At 35.0% G+C, this 15,522-nt stretch overlaps 2 protein-coding genes across 4 annotated transcripts in view; one reads left to right on the top strand and one right to left on the bottom strand.

The window, feature by feature from the left end:
- Positions 1–1,765: 1,765 nt before the first annotated feature.
- LOC123565028 (endonuclease III-like protein 1) lies at positions 1,766–9,373 on the top strand. The gene is made up of 5 exons (XM_045359010.2): positions 1,766–2,324; positions 3,262–3,432; positions 3,735–3,888; positions 5,270–5,381; positions 7,087–9,373. The coding sequence occupies exons 1-5, from the start codon at positions 1,770–1,772 to the stop codon at positions 7,265–7,267; spliced, it is 1,173 nt and encodes a 390-aa protein (XP_045214945.2). The 5' UTR covers positions 1,766–1,769; the 3' UTR covers positions 7,268–9,373.
- LOC123565032 (broad substrate specificity ATP-binding cassette transporter ABCG2-like) overlaps positions 9,228–15,522 on the bottom strand; it is a 65,891-nt gene continuing 59,596 nt past the window's right edge. For all 3 annotated transcript variants that reach the window (XM_053537671.1, XM_053537669.1, XM_053537670.1), the window contains one exon: positions 9,228–15,178. In XM_053537671.1, coding sequence (XP_053393646.1) covers positions 15,028–15,178 — 151 coding nt within the window. In that variant the 3' untranslated portion in view covers positions 9,228–15,027. The remainder of the gene's footprint in view (positions 15,179–15,522) is intronic.

Genomic DNA, 15,522 nt, shown 5'->3' with positions numbered 1-15,522 from the left:
TATATGATGCGTACCTGTAACTAACAAACTAACTGCTGAAATAGATAATAATTTATGACAACGACGAAATGGAGAATAATTTCAATGCAGAAATGGATGATATTTATTCCTGGGTATCGGTATCCGACGACCGGCCGTGCGAAGTCCCGGTAATGAATATGATGCGTACCTATGTCTAACAAACTTATTACTGAAATGGATAATAATTTATGACTACGACGAAATGGAGAATAATTTCATTGCCGAAATGGATAATATTTTATTCCTGGGTAGCCAAACGACCGACCGCGCGAAACCCGGGTAATGTATATGATGCGTACCTATATCTAACAAACTTATTACCGAAATGGATAATAATTTATGACTACGACGAAATGGAGAATAATTATATTGCCGAAATGGATCATATTTTATTTCTGGATAGCCGACGACCGGCCGCACAAAGTCCCGGTAATGTATATGATGCGTACCTGTACCTAACAAACTTATTACTGAAATGGATAATAATTTATGACAACGACGAAATGGAGAATTATTTTATTGCCGAAATGGATCATATTTTATTTCTGGGTAGCCGACGACCGGCCGCACGAAGTCCCGGTAATGTATATGATGCGTACCTGTACCTAACAAACTTATTACTGAAATGGATAACAAGTTATGACTACGACGAAATAATTTCATTGCCGAAATGGATAATATTTATTTCTGGGTATCCGACGACCGGCCGCGCAATCAAAGTCCCGGTTATGTATATGATGCGTACCTGTTACTAACAAACTTATATATTGCTGAAATGGATAATAATTTATAAAGGTCTACAACCAAATGGAGAATAATTTCATTACCGAAATGAATAATATTTATTCCTTGATCGCCGACGACCGGCTGCGCGAAACCCCGGTACCTGTATTACTGAAATGGATAATAATTTATAACTACTACCAAATGGAGAATATATCTAATTTGATTGCCGAAATGGATAATATTTTATTTCTGGGTAGCCGACGACCGGCCGAAGCCCCGGTAGTGTATATGATGTGCACATGTATTACTGAAATGGATAATAATTTATAACAACTACCAAATTGAGAATACATCTAATTTCATTGCCAAAATGGATAATATTTTATTTCTGGGTGGCCGACGTCTAGGACTAGCCGACGACCGGCTGCACGAAGGGCCGGTAATGTATATGATGCGTACCTGTAACGAATAAACTTATTACTGAAATGGATAATAATTTATAACTACTGCAGTACAACCAAATGGAGAATAATTTCATTGACGAAATGAATAATGTTTATTCCTTCTTTGCCTAAATAGGGAATAGTAGGTATATGGAGAATATTTAATGATCAAATATTTAAACCAAATGGAGAATAATTTAAACCATCGATAATTTGTTAATCATTGATCATACTTATTATTTATTATGACAAATAGTGTATTTAAATGACTGTCGCAATCGTTGTCGTAAAAATTCAAATTATTATCCATTACGTCATCGAAATTATTCTCCTAAACAACCTCTACCACGTCCTTCACCTCAAATAGGGCCGCTTCAACACCGTTAACAAAAATTAAATAAACAAGGTAGAGTCAGACTCTCTTTAAAGCATTTTAACATAGAATAATTACATAATAAATATTTAGTTATTACTTTTTCAAATTCAAACAAAATCCTGAGCTTCAATTGAAATTAAACTGTATTTATTTTTCTTATTTTAGATAAGCGACTATGTTGACATTTGTTATCGACCAATCAAATGCAACATAGCGGGAATTCCCTTCATGGTGGGATGCAACACATTTTGAAGTCTGGGAGATATTTTTACGAACTTCCAAAAAAAGGCACAAGAATCGTTCAGTTTGAGGCTATGAGCAAATCAAAATACTTTTTACCAACGAGATTAACTAGATCCACTTGTATGACAAAAGGCATTAAGGATGCTAACACCTCCAAACCTAACACTGGGGTCAGTCATACTGGGAAAGCCCAGTCAAAAGTTACTGCAAGTAGTGACGATTCTAAAACGTTAAGTAGCAAATTAAGAAGGAAAAGAGAACACATTGAAATAAAGATCGAAACAAATGATGTTTATAGCGATAGAGTTAATGTTTTGCATTCCACTGTAAAGACTGAAGAACAAAAATTGAACAAGGAGACAGAAGTTGGTCACATTGGAGATGTTCAGAATATTTGGTTCCCCCCAATGTGGAAACAGCAGCTAGATAACATCTTTGAAATGAGGAAAGCATGGGATGCTCCAGTTGACACAATGGGATGTGATGTAATCAGTGATGAGAAAGCTAAACCAGAGGTTATTTAAGAAATGAAATGATTTTTTTCGGTGTTCATGCGAAATGAACGACACAGTATGATTGGCAATCTAGCGATCATGTTCCATTTGCTGATCCTATTCTGTCGTTCATTTCGCATGGACACCGAAAAAATAGTTTCATTTCTTATATTTACATTATTTTTCCTTTCCATTTGTAAACTATGTAATATTATGAATTGCATAGAATTTGCAGCATTTAACATTAAAATCAGCTTCCCGGCCACTCTATTCAACAGACGGAACAACTGCGATGTCATTTAAGGAACGTTCTCCCTGACTATACGCCGATGTTGTCAAAACGGCGGTCGGTTATCACTAAGCAGCGATGACGTAACTTTCGCGCCTTTTCCTTTGCTTTTCATACGAAATGAACCTCAAAAGTTTCAGTGGAAAAGAATAGGCCGAATGTAAATATATGTCATTCTATTTTATAACCGTGCATCACATATATGTATATAGGCCAATTTCATAAAAGTTCATAAGTTTCATATAAATTCTTTGATTTTTGCAACCCTTCATTGATGCTAACTATTATCATGGCTAAAACAGTAAAAGTTGTCCTCAGTTCAACTTGACTGAACCTGGTTAGTACAGGGGTGATTTCATTTTTGTATCATTTTGTATCAGCAGTCAAATTTATTGATGGACAGTTGATTTTTTTTTGTTAGATGTCAGCTTTAAATTATAGACATTTTCAGTTGAAATTATTGTGAAAAATCAGTCAAAAAGCTCATTCAGTGTTACTTGGTTGTATTGTTTTATATTTTGTTTCCATTTTTTAATTCATTATTACATAATAATGCTTCTATTTTATGACCCACTCTTGGTAGTTTTTTTTACTCCTCAGATTGTCAGTGACAAATATTAAGTGCATATTGTGATACATTGAATGAGGCTGTATTCATAAATTTTTCAGGTCTACAGATATCAAGTATTACTCTCTCTGATGCTGTCAAGTCAGACCAAAGACCAGATCACATCTGCAGCAATGGCCAAACTGAGATCACATGGTTGTACCAATGAAAACATTCTCTCTACCTCTGATAAAGTATTGGGGGAGCTTATCTACCCTGTTGGCTTCTGGAAGGTTAGCAGTAGAAAATCATGATCTTTTGTGATCTTCAAAGTAATTAATCAGCAAGTTCTACAGCCAGTCATCAGCATAATAATTATGCATCTTGAATACTCTTAAAGTTATGTTAATTATGAAAACTATCAATATTTATGAAGGAGATTTTGTTTGCTTTCTTACTAGTAATGCAAAAAGTGTGAATAAATTTATTTGTGTTGTGTGATAAGTCAGTACCTGTCTACAAGTTACTATATATATATATATTTATAGTATGTTGATGATGCCATTTCATAAGTGTAAAATTATCTTTTTTTCAGAGGAAAGTGGAATATATAAAGAAAACCAGTGAGATACTTAAAACACAGTATAAAGGTGACATTCCTACCACTGTTCAAGACCTGTGTAAACTACCAGGGGTTGGCCCCAAGATGGCTTATTTGGTTATGAAATGTGCATGGAACCAAATAGAAGGTATTTTAAATATGAAGCAAACGCTGTTTAGTTTTGGTTTGTATTATCTTTTGGATGACTAATATTGGTAGCTTTTGTTACCACTACCTATTTCAAAAGGGTCTATAGATGTCAAAACGTCAAACAGCTTTAAAAATGCAAAGTCTCACTCACGGATACTGATAATTGCAACAATTTAACAGACAACCCATATCATGCTGGTCGTGATTGACTCTGCCTTTGTGATCAGTGTAGATCATGATCAGCATGCAACATCCATGCAGTCTTATCAAGATCTGCACTGTTCGACATTCAGTCAGTATTTTTTTGGTAAGCACCCCTTTTAACAGCTATTGGTACTGTCCAAATTGAAAAATGGACAAGTTTGTTATAGAAATTTAGCAGGGTAAGGGTTAATTAGGTTTATTACAGTATTAGTTGCTGGATGAACAATGTGAAGTTTTTCATTTCTGTTAAATTACTTGTTTGCCATTTTGGGATGAGATAGTGTAATGAAACATGGTCTGTAGGTAGCTTACAGTAAGACTAAGGTTGGGACTGCATATTGGGCCATTGAATTCCAGGCCAGGGTTACTGTTACTAAAAATAGAAAGAAAGAAAAATAATTTGTGTAATAACTTTAGCTTGGATTTATATTGAAATTAAACTTGGCCTATAGGTAACATACAGAAAAACCAAGGCTTGGATTGATTGCATATGGGGTCAGTGGGGTTTCGTTCAAGATCAGCATAACTTAACTGATCTGGATACTTTGGAAATTCCAGTGTGGTGCAGTGGTCTTTGAATATAGAAATGTCGGAGGGCAGCAGATAGGTAGTTAATCTAATCCCAGTTCAGATTTTCAGTTTGTTTTTGCTTGTTATTGTTGTTGATGTTGTTTTTGGCAATACAAAAGAGCCATTGAGATGACATAGGGTCAAGGTCGCGCTTATTTGGAGAAGAAAAGTTTATTTTTTCACTGGCATCATCAAAAAAGTTGGTTTCTGCTTTATGAAAGTAAGGATTGACATACAGTCAATAGCCTTGGTATACAACAAGCTTATAATGAACAACTAGTGCTGGATTTTATATTTGGGGTCACTGTTATTAAAAATAAAAAAATGCTTTTTGGTCAGTGACACCAAGTACGAATGAGTTATAACTTATTGTGATGGAACTTGGTATGTAGCTAGCTTAATAGGACAGAAAGGTTGGTGGATTGATTTTGTGGCAACTGTAAGATTAAGATCACTGTTCAAATGTTTGAAAACTCTGGTTTTCATAGAATTTCAACATCTCTTGTTCATACTTATTCTACAGTATTGCAATATGCAATGCACTAGATGTTATCTGCCACAAATTTTGCGGGGGGAAATGCTATCAGTGATTCCATATTTTACAGGCATAGGAGTTGATACACATGTACATAGAATCTCTAATCGACTTGGATGGGTGAAGAAGACAACAAAACAACCTGAGGACACAAGAAAGGCACTTGAAGACTGGCTGCCAAGGTGAGGCATGTTGTTGTATGCACTGGAAATTTGGTTATTCAACAACGGACCATAGCTGACCTACATTTTTCTTAAGGCTTTGTCAGCAGCAAAACATGCAAAATGCCCATATTTTCAGCCAAGCATACTTTCATTTTATATGTATAATTGAGGCTGTTGCCAAAAAGTTTAATTTTTGAACACAGTAAGACATTTTATAGCTGTTTTAATGTATTGCAACACTTTCGAAAAAAAAAAATTAAAACAGCTTTGTGGGCTTTAGATGCGGATTTTTATGTTTCAAACCATGAAATTCTTATGGAAATAGTGCATTTTAGCCATGGACCTATACTTATTAGTCCATATAATTTGAATAGATCCAGACCAATTGAAGTCTTTAACATTCCTATACAACTTAAAATATTTTTCATCAACCCATTTTAAAAGTAGGGGGCTTAACATTTTCATTTTAAATCATATATTCTCTTATAAATGGTTCCTTAAAAATCTAACTGAATAATTTTCAAGTATACATGAAATTTTGAAATTTTGAAAAAAAATTCAATATTTTGGGACTGTTCACATCTGTAAATTTGGTATATTTAGTGGGATGGCTTAAAAACAAGGAATATTCATTCAGTATTTTAAGACTTTTGGTATATTGTGAAAGTGAATATTCTGTGAAATTCCTAAAATTTTGTTTGCGACAGAAAATTGCTTTTGACTTGCAAAATACTCTACTTATTTTGGAGACTACTTGTCTGTTTGTTAATTCTCTTAACTTTGACTAATTCAAGGGTCACAGTTCCAGATAAACAAAAGCTCATATACCTATAAACACTCTGACTAAAGTTTGATGAACATTAGAAAGAAGTGCTTGAGTTATTTAATAGACAGTCAGTTTTTGAAGTTACAAGTAATTCAAGGGCTGTAAGTAATAAAGTGACTGGTACTGTCTGGCTAGGTATTGAATTGCCCGAGATACTATGCCAGTAATCATTGTGACAAAGTTTGATAAACATTGGATATGGAATATTTAAGTAATTCAGTGGTCACAACATCAGTCACTGGAAAAATCTAGATGGTTATTGAAATTGTCTGACATACTATGCCTGAAAACATTGAGACCCAGTTTGCAGAAATTTGGATAAGAACTGCTCAAGTTAGAGAATAGACACTCAATTTTGCAGTTTTTGGGGAGAGAGGTGGGGGCTCAGCTGGTTATTGAACTTGGCTAAGATATTTTGCCCATATAAAATGTGGCCAAAGTTAGTCAGCATACAGCTTTGAAAACCTCACAGGTGATCCCATAATACGTCCCATTTCGCAGGCATACAAATATTGCACATTCAAGGAAATTTAAATCATTCTTAACAGATGATTTGCGGAGATCACCCTTTATCATAAGGTCATTACTTGTTCCGACATATTACTAGCATGAAGCAGCTGAACTTTTTCAGTTTTATTAAATTGTGAGAAACTAATTAACATGACATTGTCAATCTAACTTACGCTTGATTTAGACTTTGTGAAGACTTCCCATTTGCAAACATGTCCATATTTGAAATTAACCATTTATAGAGTATTTGTTTTTGCATATTGTACGTCTGAAACTGTAATAGATTGAATGTTTCAGTTACAAAATTGTTGAAAAAAAAAAGAAGCTAGACCCGTTCACGCATGCGCACACTCAGTTTTACTATATTCTAAATTATTTTTATTTCAGAGAGTACTGGACAGATATTAACCATCTGTTGGTAGGATTTGGGCAGCAGACATGCCTACCTGTTAACCCAAAGTGTTCGGAATGCCTCAACAAAGACATCTGTCCATTTGGAAGGTCAGAGCTGAGGTATAGCAAACCAAAGAAAATCAAGAAAGAACCACCAAGTGATGATCATACATGACTTTGATACACCTCAGTGACTTATCAGGACTCTGTCATATGCATTTTTAGCTCACCTGTCACATAGTGACAAGGTGAGCTTTTGTGATCACCCTTCGTCTGTCGTCAGTCCGTGCATGTGTCCGTCAACAGTTTCTTGTCTGCACGATAGTGGTTTCATTTATGATTTTATTTTAACCAAACTTGCACACAACTTGTATCACCATAAGATCTCAGTTCCTTTCTTGAACTGGCAAGATCCTGTTATGGGTTCCAGAGTTACGGCCCCTGGAAGGGCCAAAATTAGCTATTTTGACCTTGTCTGCACAATAGCAGCTTTATTTATGATTTGATTTTTACCAAACTTGCACACATCTTGTATCACCATAAGATCTTGGTTCCTTTCTGGAACTGGCAAGATTCCTTCATGGGTTCCAGAGTTATGGCCCCTGAAGGGGTCAGAATTAGCTATTTTGACCTTGTCTGCACAATAGCAACTTCATTTATGATTTGATTTTAACCAAACTTGCACAAAATTTGTGTTACCATAAGATCTTGGTTCCTTTCTTGAACCGGCCAGATCCCTTAATGGGTTCCAGAGTTATGGCCCCTGATAGGGTCGGAATTAGCTATTTTGACCTTGTCTACACAATAGCAGCTTCATTTATAATTTGAATTTAATCAAACTTGCACAAAACTTGTGTCACCAAAAGATCTTGGTTCCATTCTTGAACCGGCCAGATCCCGTAATGGGTTCCAGAGTTATGGGCCCTGAAAGGGCCAAAATTGGCTATTTTGACCTTGTCTGCACAATAGCAGCTTCATTTATAATTTGATTTTAACCAAACTTGCACACAACTTGTATCACTATAAGATCTCGATTCTTTTTTATACGCTCGCAGGGACGTATTATGTTATTGCCTCGGTGTCCATCTGTCTGTCTGTGTGTTGGTTAGCAATTTCCCTTCCGCTCTGTAACTCTTGAACCCTTTGATGGATTTCGGAGAAACCTGACACAAATGTTCACTGATTGAAAGGATGTGCAGAGCGCATGTTTCGGATGGCTAAATTCAATGTCAAGGTCACACTTAGGGGTCAAAGGTCATATGACTTTGTTTTATGTGAATATTGCTCTGCATTTGCGTTGCATTGCAGTGCTCGTTTTTATTTGGCAGATCCTTCTTTTGTTTGCTTACAATTTTTTTTTTATTACTTCCCTTTTATGTTACTATAAATACCTTATTTAGTAACTTTTTTATTACTGGCCGTAGGGAAAATCTGAAACCACTTTTCTGTGGTACAACATTGGTACCTCCAATTTTTAGGTGTATTTTGACATATCTGTACCTTGTAAGAATTTTTTCTTTTTGTTTTTAGTTAAAGCAATGGTACTCAGGTGAGCGATATAGGGCCATCATGGCCCTCTTGTTGTAATGGTGTAGATTGTACAATTTTCGAGCAACTTTTATTTTGCATTGTAATAAATACTGTAGACTTTTTAGGTTGTTAAGAATTCACACAAAGTAGTTTGTGCTACTTTCAGAGATGAGGCTGCTGAATATTCACATGCATTTTGGACTGACTTGTCAGTGTTTGCCAAGTTTAACAAAACTATACCCATCGTCAAAGTTACCAAATGCAGTATACAAGGTTCTGACTTTAGAAATCTGAGCTTGCAGACTAGTCTGAATGCTACAATGCAATAGGTCAGATAATACTCAGATTTGCTCGAGTATTGAAACAGGACTCCCCACTTTTACCGTGCTTATTCTTTGGTTTTGAAAATCTGTACGTTTTTACACAACTTCGAGTGCTCTTCATTCATGGAATACGTCTTTCTCGGGCTTCTTTAGAATGACGTAAATTTATAAAGTATTATCTTACATAAGGCAAAACATTGTAACAGAAAAGATGGATCAAACACTTGAAGTCTTGAGATGTGAATTTTGTCAGTTCATGGTATAAAATATAAGGACAACAAATTGTATGCTATAAACTTTTTATATTTTCAAGGAGTACAAAATAAAGCAAATGTATCTGTTGTATCAAAATACAGAAAATAAAACAATACGGCAACTAATGGCAAAACATTGTACAGTGATACAGTGAAAATAAAATGTGACATGGATTTCTGTCTTACTTTTGGTTTAACCAGCTCGACACAAGTCGTTTGGTGTTTTATTAAATATATTGTACAAATTAAAAGCATTTGTACATTTTATCTGCAACATAGGTTTTAATGAAACTCCTCCCAGTCATAAATAAACAAAATATATAATAAGGTGCAATAAAATGTAGAAGTTTGTGAGCTTGTTTTTGAGGTATTTACCTATAACCAATGAGATCTGCACATTTCAAGCTACAGTAAGAATATATAAGTAAGTTGGGAATAATCAACATGTCAAGCATTTTATTATAATGTCATTTACCTTTAGAAAGATAGTAACATTGCTGTTTTAATATTTTTATATTAATATTTAATATTCGAGTCCAGGCTTTATTCTACCTTATCTATGCCATTATTTCTGGTGGACTAACTATAACCTGATGACTATGAGACTTGTTCTGTAAGTCCTTTACTCAGAACACTTAATTGCAATTTACATTTTTTGTTTTTCAGTTTTTGTGTTACATGTATGATAAAGATGTGTTTATTAAAGTTTCATCTTGCATGACATATATGTTACCAGTATAAACTGAACTATCAACACAATTATAGCAAATTGAAAATTTGCTTTACATAACACCAGTCTTCAGTTTCAGATTTAATCTTGATCAATAAAGGCCCTAATACAATAGATCTGCCTAGGTTGACTTTCAAAAACTTGACTTAACAAAAAATGTTGCAAAACTGGACTAGATTTAAGCACACAATGCAGCTGTAACATATGAAAACATTTGAGCAGTAAGTGAATACACAGTATTTACTGGAAATGAGTACATAAAAAAATAAATAAAAGATTGTCTTTTGGCAAGTCTATGGAACATATACACATAGGCTGTATAAACTTAACACCATTTATATACATGTGTGTATATTGAAAACGACGATTTATTGAGGTACAATTAAAATACTTGGTAAACATTACTATGTATTGGGGACAGACTTTTTAGGTTTCCAGGATTCCATCAATATGTGGCATTATATCTCTATAAACTAACAAATTCCCATTTATCTTCAAAAGTTGAAATCCATGAATTTGTATCGGCACAAAACTTAATGTAGCTGTACTGGCCATAACTACAACATTTCGCAAAAAAAAAAACAACGGTTTCATAAGTATTTACAGTATATAAGTATACCATGGTAAACATTTTAATATGAAAGACAAATAAAAGTAATCATTTTTTTTCAGTAAGTCTAATAATATCAACAATATACATTAGTCATGTTTAGTATCCATAGTAAAACAATCATTTTTGTACCCCCCCTCCTCCCCAAATCTTGTGCATAGTGCAAGTTAGGTTCTTTCAGAAAAATATTTTGCAGAATTGTGGGACTTTCTTTTTTGTTACTATACTATCTAATAATACTAACAATATACATAAGTCATGTTTAGTATCCATAGTAAAACAATAATTTTTGTACATAGAGTCTATATACATACAGTCCACATAATTATGCAATCTTGTGTGCATGAAACTGCAATGTACTGTGTCAGTGCATGCCAGCAGCACATTCATCACCTTCGTTCAGTCAGGGAAAACACACAGATCTTTTGCAAAAAGACATAAGAGTTTTGTTTTTAACAGCACAGTACCAGTCATTACAGCTAATAATGTGAAATAATTTTTTCAAAACATCAAAAATTACATTGGCTATATCCTTCATTTGGTTGTAAGGTACGAGACAATATGAACAACCGGGACATTTCAAGAAAAAGTATAACAAAAATAAACTAAAATATCAACACAACATAACAATTTCTGAAACAAATGCTACATGAAACTAGAAAAGATAAAAATTTACAGAATACAGCAGAATAAAGGGTTTTAGAAATCCCATGTCCGTAGTCCAGGGCTGCCAGAAAATTCTGCATTTATCAGAGTGAGCGTGCAGGGATACATTAAAATTCTATGACCAGTAGTCCAGAAATCAAGTCTTCAATGTTAATTACTTATAATTGCCAGAGCCTTAACTTACCACCTATTGACATAACTGGCAATTTCTTTTTTTTTAATGGACTGACAACTACCTGTTGTTGTAATTATGCCCAGAGGCAATGTTTCTTATTCTAGAGGAAAAAATAGTCTAAAATTATGCCCTCTGTCTAACCCCAGTAACTATACATTAATCAAATATTGCCAAACAAACTAAAACTGTCGCGCTACAGGAGTAAAATTTTGAAGTACCAATTAATAAGCAGATTTCAGAAACCCTGGATTATCTAAGCTATCACAATACAACTTGATATGAGCCTGTGACCTTGACCTTTGAGGAACTTTTGGACAACACACTATATCATCCTTAACATTATAATTATTCTAAAAATTAATAACTAATTCAGTGATTATCTGTAAACATAAATATTTTTCTCACCAATTTCTTGAGGTATGCTGAAGAATGTTTACCTCTGCAGTAGAACCCTGATTGTTCAAGAATGCAAGGGAATGAACAAAATGAGTTGTCCAGGATTTTTGAGGGATACAAACATTGAAAGTATAAGAAAAACGGTTGTGAACCACATAAACTCCTCAAGCTAGCCCAAGTATTTGTATCACCAATACTTGAGCTCACCTCAGTGCTCTTGCCATTGATACTAAAGCTAGCCAAAGTACTTGTGCCAACAATACTCGAGCTAGCCAACAATACTTGAGCCAGACTGAGTGCTCGTGCCATCCATACTCTGGCTAGCAGAAGTGTTTGTACCTTTTATGTTTGAACAAGCTGTGTTTTACTGTACTTCTAAACAATTTATATTATGTTCCTCATTACCATTTTAACAATTCCAGCAAACATGTCAAGGTTACATTATACAAAGTTCTTTTTTTGTAAATCAAATATAAAGAAAGAAACAAATGTGAAGGTCCGTCATTAGTTGTAACTTATTGCTACAATTACATATTTCCCAGACAAATGAATTTAAGTACATATCTACCAGATATATGAATCTGAGCACATATTTCCAAGATATAAAAATTTTCATATAAATATGCACACTAAATAACTTCCATTACAAGATGGAAAAATTGGTCTTGTATGTACAGGTATTTGTCGACACCTGACATGATATAAAAAAAATCTGAAATGTGTAAACATGCACACATGCAAGTTTTACTCAAAGAAAACAAGTGTAAAAAAATATTGTGTTTTAATAAAAATGCTTAGAGGTATTAACTTTATTTATACATACTTTCATGGAATTAAATAACATTCTAATATGCTTGCCTCTGTTAAAACATGCTTACGGTAGAATGACATCACGTTAACATGCAGTGACGTCAAAGTTTTTGTTGCGACCAAGAAAGAACGCTACTATATTTTATCCACTGTTTTAGATTAAAGGCATATTAGAATCAAAACAAGTGAATGAAGTATTGCCATGCAATACAAAGTCCCCTACTGGAAGGCACCTAATTTTCTCTACTGCAGTATAACATAATGAACTGATATCTGTCAATGATGTATAAACAATATTGTACTATATATACAATATGTTATAACAAAACACTTTGATTAAAATTTATATATATAAAAACCTACAGTTGTTTTCATATTGAATTTTTTTGGCTGATTATAAAAATGTTATCATGTAAGTTATTTATAGTAACAACAAAGGGAAATTATTCTTAAAAAAAAAAAAAAAAATCTATATAATACAAGTCCACAAGAAACTCTTTACCAGGTAGAGATAGGTCAAAATACACCTAAAAATTGGATATAACATGCATGCTGTACCACAGAAAAGTGGTCTCGATTTTTCTCTACCGCCAGTAATAAAAAAGTTACAATAAAATCTATTTATAGTAACAACAAAGGGACGTAATTCTAAAAACAAGGGTGCCTCATGGTGGTGAACATTTGGTCCAAGTTGCATCAAAATCCCTCCATGCATGAAGAAGAAATGTCCCGTACAAAGTCATTCTTGAACCTGACCTTTGACCTCTAAATATGACCTTGACCTTAGACCTAGGGACCTGGTTCTTGCGCATGACATGTTGTCTCATCCAGGGGAATATTTGTGCCAACTGATATCTAAATCCTGCTTTGCATGACAAAGTTATAGACCGGACAGGAAAAAAATCCTCTTGACCTTTGATCTCAGTGTGACCTTGACATTTAAGCTAGGGTATTGGGTGTTGCGCATGACACGTCGTCTCATCATGGGAAACATTTATGCCAAGTAATATTGTAATCCCTTGATGGATGACAGAGTTCTGGATCGGACAGGGCAAAAACCTTATTGACCTTTGACCTCCAATTGTGACCTTGACCTTTGAGCTAAGGGTCTGGGCTTTGACATGACATGTTGTCTCATCATGGGGAACATTTGTGCCAAGTAATATTAAAATCCCTTCATGGATGGGAGAGTTATGGATGGGACAGGAAAAAAACTCTGTTGACCTTTGACCCCTAATTGTGACCTTGACCTTTGAGCTAGGGGTCTGGGATTTGCGCATGACACGTCATCTCATCATGGGGAACACTTGTGCTAAGTGATATTAAAATTCCTTAATGAATGTCAGAGTTATGGACCGGACACGAAACAGACCCTGTTCATGCTATGTTAACATTTGACTGCTAAGTGTGACCTTGACCTTTGAGCTAGGGGTCTGAAAGTTGTGCATGACACATCGTCTTATTATGAGGTACATTTGTGCCAAGTAATATTAAAATCCCTTCATAGATGGGAAAGTTATGGACCGGACAGGAAAAAAGCCTTGTTGACCTTTGACCTCCAATTGTGACCTTGACCTTTAAGCTAGGGGTCCAGGTTTTGCGCATGACACGCCGTCTCCTCATGGGGAACATTTGTGCCAAGTAATATTAAAATCTCTTCATGGATGGGAGAGTTATGGACCGGACAGGAAAAAAGCCCTGTTGACCTTTGACCTCCAATTGTGACCTTGACCTTTGAGCTAGGGGTCCGGGATTTGCGCATGACACATCATCTCATCATGGGGAACATTTGTGCCAAGTAATACTAAAATCCCTTCAAGGATGGGAGAGTTGTGGACCGGACAGGAAAAAAGCCCTGTTGACCTTTGACCTCCAATTGTGTCCTTGACCTTTGAGCTAGAGGTCCGGGTTTTGCGCATGACACGTCGTCTCATCATGGGGAACATTTGTGCCTAGTAATATTAAAATCCCTTCATGGATGGCAGAGTTATGGACCGGACACGAAATTGCGGACGGACGGACGGACAGACGGACGGACGGAATGACGGAAAAGTGCATTCCTATAGTCCCCGAAACTGGTTTTCAACCAGTAGGGGACTAATAAGTTATAGCAAAACCATATTTTAACACTTTTAATACACTCGGGCAGTAATACGTCGTACAAATAATTTCACCCGACGTATAACCGCCCATTGTGCATAAATAGTGTTAAAACCCTCTTTTGCTATAAATTATTTCTTAAATATTTTTATGCCATTAAACACTGGAATTCAATTAACTTGTGTATATTGTCATCTACAAGGCCTTTCTAAACTTCCCTGAACGTCTGTACTTCCCTGAACGTCTGTTACTGTTACTTAAGTATATAACTATCCATACAATACAAAACTGCTGTATCTAAAATGGTACAGAAAAAACAAATTCCCTGAGTCGCATGTCGATTATCTAAGCTTGTTCATGAAGAGCAGACGTAGGTATGCTAGGATCAGGAACCCAACTGATATCACTCCCAATGCCACGTAGTTGGACCACAGGTCCCAGTCTGTGTCGTAGGCGATATTCTGAATATCCAGGTACTCGTTACCCGTAATACTGCAATAGGTAAGACAAAATTACCCAACATTCTTTATCATTCTAATATTACTAGCAATGCTTAAATCATCACAATGATGTTATGTTGATGTTACGTCCACGTGATATTTAGCACCATATATGCATTGAGAAATAGCGCTTTCAACTTTGATCAAACAATTCACTTAAAAACATGTTTAAAATGAAATGTCACATAAAACAACTGTCTTGATTAATTTACACAAACACTGGGTTTGTTAATCACTGTGCAGAATAATTCGCCACCATTTGTGCTGTAATGAAACTATTCCGCAAGATGTATTACCATTTCCAGTCCTGCCATGTATAAACAGAGGAACATGATG

Source organism: Mercenaria mercenaria, chromosome 2, assembly GCF_021730395.1.
Source record: "Mercenaria mercenaria strain notata chromosome 2, MADL_Memer_1, whole genome shotgun sequence".
Classification (NCBI taxonomy): Eukaryota; Metazoa; Mollusca; class Bivalvia; order Venerida; family Veneridae; genus Mercenaria; species Mercenaria mercenaria.
The sequence above is the reverse complement of the archived record's forward strand: the minus strand, read 5'-3'. Positions and strand labels throughout refer to the sequence as shown.

Coding starts and splice junctions, on each gene's coding strand:
- LOC123565028 (XM_045359010.2), top strand. CDS start 1,770: ATGCAACATAGCGGGAATTCCCTTCATGGTGGGATGCAACACATTTTG. Junction 2,325..3,261: donor ATGAGAAAGCTAAACCAGAG/GTTATTTAAGAA, acceptor TAAATTTTTCAG/GTCTACAGATATCAAGTATT. Junction 3,433..3,734: donor ACCCTGTTGGCTTCTGGAAG/GTTAGCAGTAGA, acceptor TCTTTTTTTCAG/AGGAAAGTGGAATATATAAA.